The sequence below is a fragment of the Annulohypoxylon truncatum genome (assembly GCF_022578515.1).
Source record: "Annulohypoxylon truncatum strain CBS 140777 unplaced genomic scaffold F4807scaffold_2, whole genome shotgun sequence".
In the NCBI taxonomy this organism is placed as follows: Eukaryota; Fungi; Ascomycota; class Sordariomycetes; order Xylariales; family Hypoxylaceae; genus Annulohypoxylon; species Annulohypoxylon truncatum.
In genome coordinates, this window is record NW_025953788.1 from 1,485,536 (window position 1) to 1,501,604 (window position 16,069).

Consider the following 16,069-nt stretch of genomic DNA (forward strand, 5'->3'; position numbering starts at 1 on the left):
AGGCCGTGAAGCGGTCGTTACTGTCTAGGGTTTGGCCTTGATTGGAGAAGTTACTAAGCCAAACGAAGTAGAGCCCCGAATGAGCTTCCACCTGTGTATTACTACTATGCAGTAGTACAATGACATCTGCTTCAACTTTACATCGTTATCCTAGTTACCAGCAAGGATCTCAAGACATACGAGAACACTATAAGCGGGATTTTGGAAGATAGAGAGTTAGACTAAGGTGAAGTGATAGGGCAGAAAAGGGATAAAAAATACATTGGGTTAAGCGGTGACATCTGACTCGTCGGGGATAGACGCCGCATGTAGGCTAACTAGGTATCTACCTAGGTAGTCTATTCAAAACTCTCTACTTATTAGCTTAGGATCTCGGGACTTTCATGCATGTAATTCTCTGCTACCGTTTGAAGCCAATACCCCTGGTGTGTAGATCCAGCTTCAAGTTATCTACCTCGGCACTGTAGGTACATAGCATTAATAAGCTAAACAAACAAATCTGAATAGACTCCCGTCCTTATTGGTAAGTATTATCAATGCCCCTGTGGACTATATAAAACAGACGAAGGCTCCCCTTACCTAGATACAGTAAGTTGCCGTTTATAGAATAATGCCCGTATCTTTACGATCCCGCTTTAGTCTCGGTCAGTCCATGAAGTTCGAGACTCAGGATACCTAGAAGCCATGCTTAGCAGACAGAGATATCGCTTACGGAGATATACAGAGTAGACACGGCGGTATTCTAAACCAGCTTCTAGAAGAGTTTCATTATCGAGTTGCCCTCTATGTGGATTCAACCGGAGCTAGCAGGCGTACTCGGATTCACATGTACTCGAATTCAGATTACTGAATCGATGATACGTGGGAATCTGTTAGCTTACATATCTATGAATGGCCGATTCACGGACATGGGGGTATCGTATTTTATCATGGTGTTTCCAATTGGGAGTATGCGCTCAGGGCCAACTCCTGATTGAGGACGAGAGAGACAGTATAGATAAAGTATAATACCAACCCACAGGCTTCTCCTAGAGTAATGGGAGAAGGTTGCTTCGTTCATATCTTTCGAAATAAACGTGGCAACGCAAGTCAATCTCTACACGATGCTCCCACCTACCACGATAATCTCAAGACCAGACCAACATAGCAAACAGAATGGACCAAGACTCATGGACCACGATGAGGCCACTCAAAGCATGTCTTCTCTCGAAGCCGCGACAGCAACGCCGGAAAAGGGCTCCGTGATGGAGGTCCAGTGTCAAGCTGTGGGACCAACAGCGGAGCTCCAAGACCAAACGCAACGTCTGCCATTCCCACGGCTTATAACCGCATATTTATGTTTGGCTGGGATATATTTCATATCGATCCTCGATATCAACTCTGTAGCTACTGCCCTACCATCGATATCGACTTCGTTACACGCCGGCAATACTATTACATGGACCGGGACAGCTTACGTGATGGGCCAAACGGCATTTCAACCATTATACGGACGCCTATCCGATATCTTCGGCCGCAAGGTGGTCCTGATGGCCTGTATAGGATTCCTCATCGTCGGAGACATCCTCTGCGGATTTGCTCAGAACGTTATATGGCTTTATACATGTCGTGCTCTGAGCGGCATTGGCGGTGGTGGTATTAGCTCGCTAGTACAGATTACCGCTAGTGACTTGGTCAGCCTGAAGGATCGCGGAAAATATCAAGGAATACTGAGCTCTGCCATAGGCTTGGGGGCGAGTACCGGTCCTTTCATCGCGGCCGGTATCATGGCAAATTCCAGAGACGGTTGGAGATGGATCTTTTGGGTCCCTCCAATACTTGCTACTGCTGTGAGTAAACACCCAGAACATGTTGATCCTTTCAGTTTCCAGTTTCCCATTTGCCAACCCTATGATTACTAACAATAATGCAGTGTATGGCCTTGATGTGGGTATTCTTACCCCTGAAACCTGTGACGGGTAGTTGGTCAGAAAAGATACGGAAGATAGATTGGTTTGGACTATTCACGGTAGTAACCGGTGTGCTATTCCTTATAGTAAGTGCTTTAACGGATGTCCGGGTATTCTTTAAACTAATACTTGACAGATACCCATCAACTCGGGCGGAAGTACATTCCCATGGAATGACGCCGTCATCATTTCGCTGTTGGTATTAGGAGGCACATTCATCATCCTCTTCTGTGTGGTCGAAATTCGGATTGCCAAACTCCCCATGATACCAGTGCGTTTATTCAATCAGGTATCGACGAGTGTTATCTACTTGCAAAGCGCTTTGTATAATGGAGTGTGGCAAATAGACTTGTACTTCTTACCCATGTATTTTCAGGACGTCAGGGGGTATAGCCCATTGCAAAACGCGATGCTAATGCTGCCCCTACTTCTCACCCAGAGCATTGCTGGAGTAGTGGCGGGTCAAATTACGTCTAGGCTTGCTAGGTAAGCTATAAACCAGCCCCTCTGGAATTTTTAGGGAGCACCTTTACTTACTAGTTAATTGCAGGCCTGGTCCTGTGATATACGGCGGGTTGGCGTTATGGACGTTGGGCGCAGGCTTGAAAGTAATCTTTTCGCAGACGACTCCTATCGGCGTCTATGTGATAGCGTTGATAATCGAAGGTGCTGGTGTCGGATTTATTCTTCAACCAGGTAAGGATCAGTGACCATATGGTCTAGAATTTGAGATGCTGATCAATATACAGCTCTCGTCGCTTTGCAAGCTTTATCCAAATCAGAGGATCGCGCCGTAGCGACATCGACACGAAACCTAATGCGCATGCTCGGGTCGGTTTTTAGCTTGGCAATTGCAACTACGGTCCAATACCAGTTCATGAAGTCAGGATTGTCTGACACCATCCCGTCAGATATTCGGTCTCGCGTGATTGAGGGGTTATGGCGAAAGGGTGAACCTGAGTCGGAAATGTGGGAATCCCTGATACTCGACGCCAAATTTAGGGGTGTGCATGCTGTGTTCGTTATGATGGTTCCAATGATGGCAGTATGCCTCCTGGGCTGTTTATTTATCCCAAATGTACGATTAAAGGGAGATCCAAAGGTAAATGACGAGAAGGAAAAACGGGGACAAAATTGAAGTTGCATTCAGGAGTTCATGTATAATATAGAATAAGAGATTAATAGAACAATAGAGCGAACCGATTTTCAAACGGGAGTTAAATCGTTTTTTACCCGTCCGCAGAGTAGAATCATTGCCCCGCTATCCCGCCAAATTAACTTAGCACATGCAAGTAACAGGTACAAACACTCCTTGTAGATAGATATTAGGTAATAATCATGTACCTAGTCAGCGGAAACATTCATTTATAGAAAGCTTTCCCACTCGATAAACCCACTAAACTCGGCTTCACTAAAGGCAGTAAGTACCCCTAAGTCCCCTACAATAGTGGATTAGAGCTTATGGGTCTGTAGTAGCAGGATATTTTCACCAAAGGATTTCAGGAAACCATGCATTATTTTGTAAAAAAGCAACTGTATCAAGGAATAACTATCCAATCGATAGGCTTTATGAGACGAAAGAATTATATATCAGGAGCAATACTTAGGTGCCTATTAATATGGCATCTGAATACCTATTATTTGCATAAGTTCAAATGGATGATTTGGCGGGATGGCGGACGTTACAGTTATCGTCCAAAGAATTGAAGGGCCTAGCGGCACCCCACGTACCCCACATAAATTCTAATAGCTGAACTCAATCAAACTTGACTCGGTGTCCTCCTGATTTCATCACCACTCACCAAAATAAAGGGGTTTAAAGAGTCAATTAAGACCTATAAATGGTTTGAAATGTCAATTCGTACGACTTGATGCTTGCGAATAGCTTGGTTTACCACAGGCTTGTGGTGCACCCTTAACGTCGGGTCTCTTTTTTGGTTACATCATCTAATCGTCATGGCAACGGCTTCATTACCATATCACGAGCCAGGGATCGTAACTATCCTCATCCATACGTCGTTCCTACTCCTCCTCAACCTGGGCAATTTTGTACTTGACCATACCCTTTACTGTGGTCTTCTTGGACAGATATTCCTAGGCATCGCCTGGGGAACACCGGGTGCCAAATGGCTAACCGTAGAGACCGAGGAAGTTGTCGTCCAATTGGGCTACCTTGGCTTGTTACTTATCGTATATGAAGGTGAGTCCATTTTCTTGAGAGAATTATACTCAAGTCATCCAATGTGCTAATTACACTCGAAGGTGGCCTATCAACCTCTTTGAAAGCTGTTAGGGCAAATCTCTTGCTGTCTTCATGCGTTGCTGTCACCGGTATATCCTTGCCCATTGGACTCTCCTTCGCGCTCCTAAAACTATGCGGCGCTACACCTCTCCAGTCCTTCGCAGCTGGTGCAGCATTATGCTCTACAAGTTTGGGGACGACATTCACAGTTCTTGGTTCAACCGGCCTGATACAAGCTAGACTTGGCGTAGTGCTCACGAGCGCAGCGATGATGGATGATGTTGTAGGTCTCGTCATGGTCCAGGTCATCTCCAATCTAGGATCATCTGGGGCATCCATCAGCGCTGCTACCATTGTTAGGCCGCTTCTGGTTTCAGTGGCATTTGCAGTATGCGCTCCTATTGCCTGCGTGTTTATTGCCAAACCAGTCACTCTCTGGCTAAATGGTACACGCACAAAAAGTCCACTCGGACTTTTGAATCGATTTCTTATGGATGCTAGGATCGCATGGATTATTCACACATTGATATTATTGGGTTGTGTTACCGCGTCGACATACGCGGGAACGTCTAATCTCTTTGCCGCATACATCGCCGGCGCTGGAATCAGTTGGTGGGACTCAGAGGTACCTCATCCTAGATTCAATGCAGCGTCCACGGCAATATCTGCTACAATACAAGGTCAGGACCAAATTGCAGAATCATCAATTTCGAATGGAACAGAAACACCCGAATATCGCAACCAGGATCCTGAAGAGTCTGACTCCTCTGGGCTTTGCATATTCGAGAAATATTACTCGCAACCGCTTCATCGAATTTTAAGGCCCTTCTTCTTTGTGGGTTTTACTTCCTGGTGATTTATAACGCCACCATGCTAACTATCAAAGGCATCCATAGGATTTTCAATTCCAATTACCGAAATGTTCGACGGCACAATTGTTTGGAAAGGGCTTGTGTATACAGCCCTAATGATAATTGGTAAGATGACATGCGGTGCTTGGCTACTTCGCATATCGGTCACTCCTGCCATATCTGCCAAGTTTGCAGCCGCAATGAAGTTATTGAAGCCCAAGATAACTCATCTATGGACCCAAGTTCATGAAAAGTCAACTTCGTCTCATAACACGGCCCATACCCGTCGAACACAACCCCCAAATTCTTCACCATCAGATCAGGAAAGAAGTACACGGACGACAACCCAGGACTCTTCGGATCGTACCTCGGTCAAGCCACGTTCAATCTATCCAGCCTCGATTTTAGGCTGTGCGATGACTGCTCGTGGAGAGATAGGTTTCTTAATCTCATCGGTCGCGGAAAGTAACCAGATATTCTCTACAGCGCAGACTACCGCTGGGAAGAACTCGGAGATTTTCTTAGTTGTCACTTGGGCTATCATGCTATGTACAATATTAGGTCCTTTGGTAGTAGGACTTATTGTGAGGCGAGTAGAGCAGTTACAACAGGGTGTTCAAAGACAAGGCAGATCCGTACGAGGAGATGTGCTTGGAGTTTGGGGTGTATCCTGATATAATAATCAGGCCATATCGGCGCTTCCAGAGACAAGCGCAATTACCGGAAATATATTTGCTCTCCTGCCCATAACATTATTCTTTCCAAGTTCTTTGCTGGGACACGCGTTTCCCCCAAGCATATAGTTAAGTAAGTTTTTCGGTCGCGTCATTCAAGATTTCAAGGTGGCTACGTCATAGTCGAAATTGAAGTCGGTACTGCCTTCTTTGCTCAACTTCTCCTTCCACTTCTGAGAGTATTTCGGACGAACATGAAGGATCTAAACTTAAACCCCAACCTAATCAGGGAGGAAGACATCATATATATGTAGATACCTCCTACCTAGGCAACAGTCATTAATGGTTAATGCCTTCTTCAACTGCCGTTGATTAAGTTCACATATGGGTATGTCAGGAAGGCGCTTCTGATATTGTGAAACTATATAGCCTGTCTCTCCTAAGATCATTCAGCTAGAAACTTCAACAAGACAACATCTAGCACCATCTTGCACACAATACATAATCAACTAGCCACAAGATACCTAACAAACTATATCAACAACGATAACAAGAACCACCATATGCACCGCCGCCCTCGTCAATACTAGGTAGTTCAAGATGCCTTCCAACACTCAGGACCAGCGCAGCGGCTCCAACTCCAACTCGGATTCCGCTTACATAGAGTTTGTCTTACGCACCAAAGAACTCAACCACAAACTAGGTGAGTGGACGAAGATGCACGATGGTTCGACCCCGTACACTACCTTTCTCAGAACGAAGGCGATGTCAGAGGAGGCAACTAAGAAGGAAGAAGCTACCAAGGAGGATGCGGCTACTAAGAAAGACTAAGCATCGCGAAGAATCAATATATAAGGGAAAAATGAAAGATGTAAACAGCCCGAGGGCTTGTATGATATAGGTACATATACCTACCTAGCACTCTCAACTAAATGCTATTGCTACCTTGTGAACACTCTCTAGACATATGACCCTTCTTGTAGCTACGGTGCGTTCTTCTACTTCGACTTTCGTCAAGCCCACATGTTACAAAGGATCTCGCACCGTAAGGGGTCTAAAAGCCTATCAATAAGCTCTTTTCCAGCAGGTGACCTATAGACATCATGGCATAATGGCCTTTCTATGTGGGATGAGTACGCCCCTTGATATTCTTGCGGTACTTCATTATATGCACCGCAGCATCCTTCGCACTAGGGATCATGGCTTTTCCAGTCATCAGACCGAGAAAATTCTCAAGCAACTTTGAGCTTCATATTGAGTTGAAAGAAAGATGGGCGGGTTGTGGATAAGGGACTTGATCGTATCACGGCTCTAGATGCGTCTTTGACTGTGCTGTATCGGAGCTTTGCGCTGGCCAAGGTCATTGCTGTATGAATGGATGGGGACAAAATTTAAGGAAGTAAAGGTTGCCTCTCATCTTCCCGCTCAATAATTGGCTCGTATCCCTCCCTAAACCTTTATTGTATACACATGTCAGCTCTGATTAGTACCTGACTTTCGAGATATATTGACTTACATGGTATAGCCAACGAACGATGCTAACCAGAATGAGCCCAGATAGGTTAGGCACCATTCTAAGATTCCCGACGACTTAAAGTGGTCACCGTACATAAGAATCACAAATGCGAGCCCACAGCCAAATTGGCAGAGAACGAGGAAGGTATTGAAAATGCACCTTTGTCAAGTTAGCACTCTAAAAAGATCTCTCTGGAACTCGTGGTATTGCAAGACACACCATTTCCGTAGCCCTACAAATACAGCAGGGCCCCAAATCTGATCCCACCACACCGCGGTCGTAGTCACCGCACTCACGAATAGGCCCCCAAATGTTCCCATGAGAAGATGTCGATGTCGCACGTGCGCATCATCCGTGTCGAAGATACTGAGGAATATTAAACTGACAGCAGCGGTCAGACCAGCTACTAACGCAAGTAGACTTGTCGTCTGCCTCCATGGCAAGTCGTCTGTGAGCCCGTAGAATTTTGGCGAATAACGCACGTGGTGCACGCTAAAGACTGTCCCAAAGAAGGCGATCCCGGTCGCCGCGCACCCGACGATGAATACCGGCTTAAATTGATGCGCGGCGATATCGCTGATGAATGGTACGTAGGGGTTCATCTGTTTGGGGTATTGAGGTCGACCGACGGCTAGCCATCGCACTAGTAAGATGGTGAGGGTTAAGAACCAACAAAATCCGGCGAGGAGCGGGAAGAGCCACAGACGGCGGACGGAAAAGAAATCTTGAAATGCGCGGTACCATATTCTCGTCATCTTGGTATGCCTCAGATCTGGGTCTGAGGATGACAACGGGCACCGCTCAAACCAACAAGGTGACTAGTGAAAAATCACCAAAACGACTTTCTGCTCTAGGTAAATACGTTCATGATATTTATTGGTAAAACGACAACGATCGAGATACAGTCACGCGCCTATTCCCTACGTCATACTCTCGGGTCGTCCCGACACAGACGGAGGGCGGGGGACGGAGACTAGTAGACTCACCTGCATTTGAAGGATTTTGATTGGTTACCGAAATGCAGAATGACTGTGGGGCGTTCCGTATTGGTGGGGGAGGGGTAATTGTGGGAGCAAAAGCTCCTTGAGCATTTAATTGAGTCTGCTCCCCTTTCCCAAAGGCATCGACTTCTCATTTAGTATGAAAAAACAGTTGTATCAGTTGCGTGATATAGATTCGATCTTCGAATCCATGTGTTGCCGTTCCACGTCTACTTTTAACCTTACCTAAGTAGGTAGGTATACTTATGTACCAGGTATGTCAAAGTGCCTTCAACAAGCCCTCGTGTCTTACCGTCCAGGTCCCGTCCTTAGGGAATCCTGGTGTATCTCCCTCTGATCCATTCCAACCAGCGACCATATACGCCACTATAAATCATCAGAATTATGCTAATGCGGTGCGGACCATACCGAGACCTTAACACTTACCAGCATAGAGAAATCCCGCATTACCAGGCATAAAAGGGGGAGGGGTACCGCCTGTTTGATTATTAACCCACAACACAGCATGGCTTCTCAACAGATGAACTCACCATCACCTCCACGCACAGCAAAACCTGCATCGTCAAACACCCAATAGTCATACGCTGTTAAGTGATAGATGGCTCGTTCCGGATTTCCAATTCGAGCCGAGTTGATCGCCAACACGGGCCTGCCCCATCCACGGATGTTGTCGTCCGTCCAGACTTCCCAGATCTTGTCGGCCGTCTTCAACGCGATGCCAGGGTCAACGGCGGGTGTGTCGGGGAGGATGCCTTGAAGCATGATGAGACTTCGAGGGTCACCGTTGAGTTCGGTATCTTCCCACCATGAGCTGTTTAGACCTTCGTAAACAATGTAGAGGCCGTCGAGTTGTGGTGGAGGAGCAAGGTTTTCAGCGACGGTCGTCCATTGTTCGGGAATGGACTGGTTTAGTCGTCTTTTCCAATTTTGAGCGACGTCAAGACCATACCTCCAATAAGCGATCTCGGAAAGAATTATCAACTTGATGCCATGATAGGATTCAATCAATGTATTATTAACATACTTCGTAGGCGAGGTTCAAAGTCTCGCCTGGAGGTGTGTTCTCGGTCACACCATAACTAGGCGGACCTAAGTCGAAATAACCAGAACTCTCGTTCTTCCATGCGTAGGAAGCCATGTAATCAGCAGAAGCGCTAATAACAGCATCCCACCGTTCTAGGGTTATTCGAGTGGGTGAGGCTTGATAGGCAAGTTCCGCCATATACATAGGATGAGGCTGTAGGTGAATTATCAGTTCAAAACCATATAATGCTTTCATGGCATCTTAATACGCACCTGTTGCCACAAGAGAAGGCCGTTTATGCCGCCTGGTGAGCTAACTCCAGTGATTGTTTCCGTCATCTTCGGCCACCTGCTCGGTATCGCCTTAGCTTCTCGGAAACCCCTAAATGCTCATAGGAGATGGCATGTCACCTTGCGCCATTCCATCCCATTGCCTTTGCTCTAGCTAGCGACGATGGCAATAAACTCTCATAAAGGCTAGGAAATATGTCGTCAAAATACTTCTGGCGGCCCCATGTGCTCCAATGGGCATTGTGCCAGACCACCATCTCCATATGAAACTTGCCTAGGCGGTATCAGTGTTGCGATAGACAAAAAGGCATCGGGGGTATGAATAGGTACATACCATACCAACCGTTGTTCATAAGCCCACTTTCTTGGGGCGATTGCCCGTTTGCCGCACTATTGATTCGGACATGATATTGTGATAATATTATACGCCGCTGCAATTCATCAGCCTTCGGATTTGTCGAGGATGTAACATCCACGAATCCTCCTTCGTTCCAATACTCATGCCACCCCTCGGAATTGCGCTCTCTGACATTCGATGGCAATCCGGCCCTTCCCTTATCTGGAGAGAAATGGGCGGTGAAGTCTATGGCATTGGACTGATGACGAAACTTGGATGTCGTCGATAGAGTATAGCGGTGTGCCGTGATAGCACTAGAGTTTGATGGCTCAATTCTAGAGAGACCCAGGGCGTTTTCGACAGGCCATCGTAGATTGACGAAGTACTTGGTCTCTTGCAACTCATGGTAGATGTGCGCCTCGTCCGTGCTATCACTCGGAACAATTGAAGTGCTATGGTTCAGAGGGAAGTCGTAAACGCCGACGAAAACTTCGTACTTATATTTCGTGGTATGAATTGGTGGATAAGGAAAGTCAAGCTCAACCTCCAGGTCCCCTGAACCAATAAGCCCGGATTCGATATGGAAGGCTACAGCATCTGATTCGAAGTCGCCTTGGGTGGTAACCGTAACAGTTTTTCCAGCAACCTGGAAAGTTGATGCTATTACCCCGTTCCATAGATTGAGCTCTTGAACTCCGTCTGTTATATCAGAGGCTGTCAAGGTGGCACCGTGATACCTCAGACCAATGCGACCTAAATTGATACGGTTGGGATTCGATATGAGCCACTGCGAAACTTCTGGAAGCTCTGGGTCGGGAATATCATACGAGATATTTTTTCCATGTGTCATCATCGCTACTCCGTGATACTCACTGAGGCTCTCTCTGAATCTGACTTAGTTGTGACTACTTAGCGAAAACGCGATGCACGACAAACATACCCGTCCTCAGGCAGGGTATCATTATGCCATGCCCAACTTGAAAGAGTGTTGAACGGTAGGATGGTCTTTAGATTTGTATTAGTATCATGCTTTCGATAGGTAGCTTCCGATACATAGGATTTGTTACCTGCATCCCCGTATTGTCCACGTTGAATGCGAAGTTGCCATTCCCAACCTGTAAAGGGGTAGTAGCATTATCGATTAACTTCTCCCTCCTCACGTTATATTTCGTAACAATCTTTTGCCTTTATTAAACCACGTTAGCCATAGGTCCAAGACGTAGGAACCCAGTCTTACTAACCTATCTATCTTCCCAATAGCTAGGACTAATAGCGATAGGAAACAAATTAGAAGAAAATCCATGACTATAGACTGAACTAAAGTTGGGCTCGAGTTTCGATGAACATTACGAACTTGATAATTCACGTTTATAAACATAAACGAACTACTCTTAATGCAGGCTGCATAGGTAGGCATTTAACCGGACGAAGCGCCGGGCTAAATACGCCCGAACTTCGCAAGATACTCCCACCAACATTTGGAGAGGATGAAGAGATCCATAATAAAACATGATGATCAAAGTGTTGAAGATACCTTCCCGCCGACAATATCTAGAAAGATAATTCATAGTGAACGCCACAACTAGGTAGGTGCTTAGGGAAGTAAACACCTAAATAATCATGAAGTAAAATGGCTGGTAAAACAAGCGTCCAAGTGCGAGATTCGGACGAACTCACTAAAGTCGACTTCCTTGTTTTTCCCCTGTGAATGAATTTACTCCACATATTCGGTGGGATTATGAGTTAACGCTGAAATAAGGGTGAAATATCGATGAGTTGGAAAGGGCTTCCGATCCGGTAGTTCGGTGCGCCACCCCCTTTTCTGGAGCCCCGCTCGGGCCCGCCACGGCGAGAAACGCTTTCACCTGTCGGAGCCCGAGTTCTGGCGCGAGACGCGAAGCGATTTGCGGATAGTTACCTACTCTCTTGCGAAAGACGAATCATTAGCAGCCCTTTGACCCCATCTTGGGATGACATGTTTTAAATTTACGGAATGATAGTGATACTTCGGTGACGATTGATCTGCACCCCTCCGGACGGCGGAGTTCCACCTCTTATCTCAACATTCTCCGCGGGCCTCATACAGACAACCGCGGCATGACTTCTTTACTGAAGTCCTATCCTACTGTCGCGATGAGCGATTGGATGAAATTTATGTCCGCACGCCTTCGGAACTGCTCATGCAGATTTCGCAACTTACATAGAAACTAGGATTCCATGTGATATCTCCGCACTCTTCGTGGTTTGCTCGCTCGTAACGACACTAGCCCCCCCTGTTATTCCTGTGTGGATCGCGAGAGGTAGGAGACGCATGTCTACCCATTGGCTTTGGCGCGCTCTACAAGAGAATATGCAGGTTATTCCCGGTCGGCGAGGATGCAGACATTCTAGGTACGCTCCAATTGGGATGGGAAGGTGACATTGTGATGTGGAGGCCCGTTTCCCACTTGTTCATTCCTTATATCGGGACTTATATATATGCCTATACTACATCTCATCCTCTCGAAAAAAACATCATGCCATTTCAGTTGATTGAATTTGTATCTAGGCGCTAAGTTAACAATTCATTTTAACATCATGGAGATTGCTTTTGTTATCATTGGCTTGTTGGCAGTCATCCTGCTCAGGTTCTTGGTAAAACTGTTATTTTACCCTCGCCCTCTGTCTGGCATCCCATACGACACGGGATCAGCTAAGAGGATCACCGGTGACCTTCCAAGCATCACGGAGGCCTTCAATGAGACCACTGAGTGGACTCGGCCTATCGGTCGTCGATCATTGAAGTATGGATCACCAATCCACCAGTTGTTCATGAATCCATTTTCAAAACCATTAATCATGGTCGATGACCCGCGAGAAGCGGCAGACATACTGTTGAGAAGATCAAAGGAGTTCGATAAGGACACGACGTTTGGAGTTTGGCAAACTTTCATCCCACGCTCGACCATCGCGCAGTCAACGACCCCCGAATACAAAGCACAGCGGAAGACCTGGCAAGATACCATGCATCCTGATTTCCTGCGGAAGGTCATGGCTAGGCATATATACGCCGCAGCCGAGGACCTAACGAAGCTTTGGGAAGTGCGATGTTCACATTCGGTTGGCCACCCTATCGACGTTAGCGAGGACTTCTCTTACGCGGCCCTCGACGCCATCTGGACGGCGACTTTTGGGGAGAGGTTGGACTTAGTCGAAGCCCAGATCCAGATGCTCGAGACGGGGAAGAAGGTTCAGACTAAGGGCCTGGATATGCACAGCACCGTGCAATACCTCAACAACCTAGCGAATACGTGGCGAGGCTCCCTCTGGCCTGCGTTGACTCGGTGGAGGATGCAGAGGAATCCTGCCTATCGCAAGTACACCGAGACTAAGGACCGTGAAATCGACCGTATTCTCCTCGACGCTTCCGCTCGTTTCCAAAAGGTCTTGGATGGCTCTAATGACGGATCGGAGCATGATACATGTGCTATGGACCTTGTTCTCAGACGCAGCATGATTAGCGCCCAGAAAGCTGGCAAACCTATTCCGGATCCCACTAAAGACGCGGGAATGAGAGACGAACTTCTGCTTTTCATATACGCTGTAAGTTACTTCATACGTAGTAGAAGTCGGGTGTCATTCAGCTAACACACGGTGAAAGGGTCATGATACCACAAGTACCACCCGTATGTTCCAGCCCCGTTCCCTACCCCTCGCTCTGTAGGATCACTACCTAACTCGGGTCGATAGTTCAATGGTTCGTAAAATTCATGACCAACAACCAAGCAGCGCAGACGAAGCTCCGCGCAGCCCTGAAAGCCGCCTTTCCCGGCGACGGGCTCCCCGACGTCGCAGACCTGCTCACCAAGGACGTGCCGTACCTAAACGCCACGATAGAAGAAACGCTCCGCTGCGCCGTCACCGCAGGCCGCGTGATCCGGATGTCGACCACCGACACCGAGATCCTCGGCCACAAGATCCCCGCCGGCACCTCGGTCGCGGCCCTCACGTCGGTCGGGTGGCGTCCCGTTCCCGTGCCCGAGGAGAAGCGGAGCCCGACGAGCCGCGCTGCGTTCGAGAAGAGCGGCAACGTGGACTGGACGCTCAAGCCGAGTGCGCAGGATCTTGAGAGTTTCGCGCCTGAGCGATGGTTTAAGGTCGATGAGGATGGGAATGAGGTCTTTGATCCTGCTGCGCTGCCGCAGAATGCTTTTGGGGGCGGGGCTAGGGGTTGTTTTGGTAAGTTATCAAAGAATATGTTAGTATTGAAGATCTAAAAGAAGATTACTGACGGTAGCTGTGTGATTGCAGGACGACGTTTAGCTATGATAGAACTGCGCATCATGATCGTACTGACTGTTATGAAGTTCAAATTCCTTCCAGTAACCCCTGAGTTCAATAGCTTCCAGGTTCATGAGCAATTGCTCCGGGCTCCTCGGCAGTGTTTTGTGAAGCTCGAGGCTGTTTGATGTTCTGGGGTTAATTAGAAGCTATGTTGATCTTCTTCTGAGAATAGAAATAGGGGCGGTTGGTGGAGGCAATAAACCATGAGTTCTGTTAACCGAGTGAGCTATCTACCTTCTACCTACCTAGGTAGCATAAGACTTCCAATTCAATTTCTTCTCCTTGCCAATCATAAAGATGGGTAAACAAACTAGCATATCCCTCTCACTCTGATGCTTCCACGGATAGTACACATGACTCAATATTCCGTCTTGCCATCGTTCTTCTTGTAGGCCTCAATCTGCTGTGGCACGGAGTCTTTAAGTTCCTCGATCGTGTCGGGCGAAATAGATACCCAGCACTGGTCCACCGCATTCTCCAATTCCGTCACGGTCACGGTTACGCCGTCTTGCTGAGCATCATCGCCGCCATCACTACCAAGGTCTTCCTTCACTGTCGATCTTAGCTCAGCCCACGTATTCTCAATAAGGACAAGGTCGTGCTTTCGCTCGCGCTTACGCAATTTCGATTTCAGGGCAGACGTGCCTCCGGTAGCGATCACGGCGGCCGCGCCTCCTGCTTGGACAACTCCATTGACGATGGCGGCACCGTATCCGGCCATTCCAGCGCTTTGCAAGGTTGCAAACAGGCTCCCTGCCGCTACGTTTCCAATTGAGGCTTGTGCACCCGCTGCGAGAGAAGCTGCGAATAGTGAAGACTGCTGTTAGAACCTGACTTTCATTTTTATTTATGTATTTGTTTGTTTTAGAATAGGTGGGTGATCTGTGTATAGAAACGTACCTCCGGCAATTCCATTCGCGCCGAAGCCAACTGCTGCTAGGGCGGGGCCGGCGATGATAGCGGGTGCTATTAGGGCGACGCCTGAGACGCCGTACGCTGCGGTGCTCTTAGGGTTCTCAGCGACCCATTTCGCGGCCTTTGCCGCACCGTCTGTGGCGACTTTAGCGAAGCCGGAGGAATTCATCTTGACGTTTCGTTTGCTGGGAGAATATATGGAAGTTTTAAGATAAGATGACCTTAGTTTGATCGAGTGTAGGTGGGATTCATATGGGGAATTAAAGGATTAAATATGAACGTCAGGCTGAGGACCGAGAAGTCTGCCCGGTCTGCCTTGACTGAGGCCAATGTGTTTCGAGGTCGGCCTGCAGTGGGTCTCCTCTACACCTCCGACGGCAGCCTGCTTTACACACTTCACTATAAAGAATATGATTGGGCAATGTTCGAAAGCCATGCGCTTACAACACTCGTGTGTTCTGGAAGTATTGGTCATTTTTGATAGGCCCCACGTTTGGCAAACGAACATCCGCGGAAGGGTTTTCTGTGTTGACTCATTGTGGCATGCATAGATAAATGCTTATCGCCATAGCTACAGCTCGCTTCCATACTGGCACCCCTAGGGTGTCACTCGAAAGTTATCGTAGACGGCACAAGTAACCTTGCTTTGTTCGCGGCGTGAGACATTGGGCCGCGTGCCTGAATCTTCCTACTAGGTACCTACTTAGGGAATATCGATTCTAAGTAGAAAAAGCAACTAGAAGCAACCAGCTCAGGCACCTACCTTATCATACTATTCCGACAACTGAACCGGGCTGACTTCTAGCCAAGAGAATGGCTGTTGGTTACGGGAATGTGAGATATGATAGGCATTTGGAATAACTAGGAGCATGGTATAAGTTAAGGCCTCATAGGCTTGACAGGTGGCCCGTGGGCAGGCCGCTGACAACTATAAACGCGAATTTTTA

General features: G+C 47.5%; 6 protein-coding genes across 6 annotated transcripts; 3 read left to right on the plus strand and 3 right to left on the minus strand.

Annotated features, from left to right (window-relative positions):
- Window positions 1-725: 725 nt before the first annotated feature.
- On the plus strand, window positions 726-3,087 carry F4807DRAFT_468312 (MFS general substrate transporter; the record flags this gene model as incomplete). The annotated part of the gene is made up of 5 exons (XM_048002591.1): window positions 726-1,829; window positions 1,913-2,035; window positions 2,086-2,435; window positions 2,500-2,645; window positions 2,699-3,087. The coding sequence occupies exons 1-5, from the start codon at window positions 1,104-1,106 to the stop codon at window positions 3,085-3,087; spliced, it is 1,734 nt and encodes a 577-aa protein (XP_047858945.1). The 5' UTR covers window positions 726-1,103.
- A 547-nt stretch (window positions 3,088-3,634) lies between these two features.
- On the plus strand, window positions 3,635-6,016 carry F4807DRAFT_127918 (Sodium/hydrogen exchanger). Its single transcript, XM_047992947.1, has 3 exons — window positions 3,635-4,149; window positions 4,212-5,026; window positions 5,078-6,016. The coding sequence occupies exons 1-3, from the start codon at window positions 3,906-3,908 to the stop codon at window positions 5,714-5,716; spliced, it is 1,698 nt and encodes a 565-aa protein (XP_047858946.1). The 5' UTR covers window positions 3,635-3,905; the 3' UTR covers window positions 5,717-6,016.
- A 536-nt stretch (window positions 6,017-6,552) lies between these two features.
- On the minus strand, window positions 6,553-8,415 carry F4807DRAFT_128068 (Frag1/DRAM/Sfk1). The gene is made up of 3 exons (XM_047992949.1): window positions 7,452-8,415; window positions 7,233-7,391; window positions 6,553-7,171 (listed from the first exon to the last, which is right to left on the minus strand). Exons 1-3 carry the CDS (start codon window positions 7,985-7,987, stop codon window positions 7,108-7,110), a joined length of 759 nt encoding a protein of 252 aa, XP_047858947.1. The 5' UTR covers window positions 7,988-8,415; the 3' UTR covers window positions 6,553-7,107.
- A 77-nt stretch (window positions 8,416-8,492) lies between these two features.
- On the minus strand, window positions 8,493-11,187 carry F4807DRAFT_456070 (Six-hairpin glycosidase-like protein; the record flags this gene model as incomplete). The annotated part of the gene is made up of 10 exons (XM_048000826.1): window positions 8,493-8,599; window positions 8,660-8,710; window positions 8,764-9,196; window positions 9,258-9,470; window positions 9,530-9,605; window positions 9,668-9,821; window positions 9,882-10,768; window positions 10,825-10,889; window positions 10,952-11,069; window positions 11,126-11,187. 10 exons carry the CDS (start codon window positions 11,185-11,187, stop codon window positions 8,493-8,495), a joined length of 2,166 nt encoding a protein of 721 aa, XP_047858948.1.
- A 1,194-nt stretch (window positions 11,188-12,381) lies between these two features.
- On the plus strand, window positions 12,382-14,449 carry F4807DRAFT_127927 (cytochrome P450). Its single transcript, XM_047992948.1, has 4 exons — window positions 12,382-13,466; window positions 13,525-13,549; window positions 13,614-14,102; window positions 14,175-14,449. Exons 1-4 carry the CDS (start codon window positions 12,462-12,464, stop codon window positions 14,330-14,332), a joined length of 1,677 nt encoding a protein of 558 aa, XP_047858949.1. The 5' UTR covers window positions 12,382-12,461; the 3' UTR covers window positions 14,333-14,449.
- Window positions 14,450-14,565: 116 nt separating this feature from the next.
- F4807DRAFT_456072 (uncharacterized protein) lies at window positions 14,566-15,291 on the minus strand (the record flags this gene model as incomplete). Its single annotated transcript, XM_048000827.1, has 2 exons — window positions 14,566-15,008; window positions 15,108-15,291. 2 exons carry the CDS (start codon window positions 15,289-15,291, stop codon window positions 14,566-14,568), a joined length of 627 nt encoding a protein of 208 aa, XP_047858950.1.
- Window positions 15,292-16,069: the final 778 nt, after the last annotated feature.

What these genes read in the sequence shown, in the direction of transcription:
- F4807DRAFT_127927 (XM_047992948.1), top strand. Translation starts at nt 12,462, where the DNA reads ATGGAGATTGCTTTTGTTATCATTGGCTTGTTGGCAGTCATCCTGCTC. An exon ending in TTCTGCTTTTCATATACGCT is followed by an intron (nt 13,467 to 13,524) that starts GTAAGTTACTTC and finishes ACACGGTGAAAG; the next exon opens with GGTCATGATACCACAAGTAC. An exon ending in TGATACCACAAGTACCACCC is followed by an intron (nt 13,550 to 13,613) that starts GTATGTTCCAGC and finishes TCGGGTCGATAG; the next exon opens with TTCAATGGTTCGTAAAATTC.
- F4807DRAFT_127918 (XM_047992947.1), top strand. Translation starts at nt 3,906, where the DNA reads ATGGCAACGGCTTCATTACCATATCACGAGCCAGGGATCGTAACTATC. An exon ending in GTTACTTATCGTATATGAAG is followed by an intron (nt 4,150 to 4,211) that starts GTGAGTCCATTT and finishes TTACACTCGAAG; the next exon opens with GTGGCCTATCAACCTCTTTG. An exon ending in TTTTAAGGCCCTTCTTCTTT is followed by an intron (nt 5,027 to 5,077) that starts GTGGGTTTTACT and finishes TAACTATCAAAG; the next exon opens with GCATCCATAGGATTTTCAAT.
- F4807DRAFT_128068 (XM_047992949.1), bottom strand. Translation starts at nt 7,987, where the DNA reads ATGACGAGAATATGGTACCGCGCATTTCAAGATTTCTTTTCCGTCCGC. An exon ending in TTTGTAGGGCTACGGAAATG is followed by an intron (nt 7,392 to 7,451) that starts GTGTGTCTTGCA and finishes AACTTGACAAAG; the next exon opens with GTGCATTTTCAATACCTTCC. An exon ending in TCGTTCGTTGGCTATACCAT is followed by an intron (nt 7,172 to 7,232) that starts GTAAGTCAATAT and finishes TATACAATAAAG; the next exon opens with GTTTAGGGAGGGATACGAGC.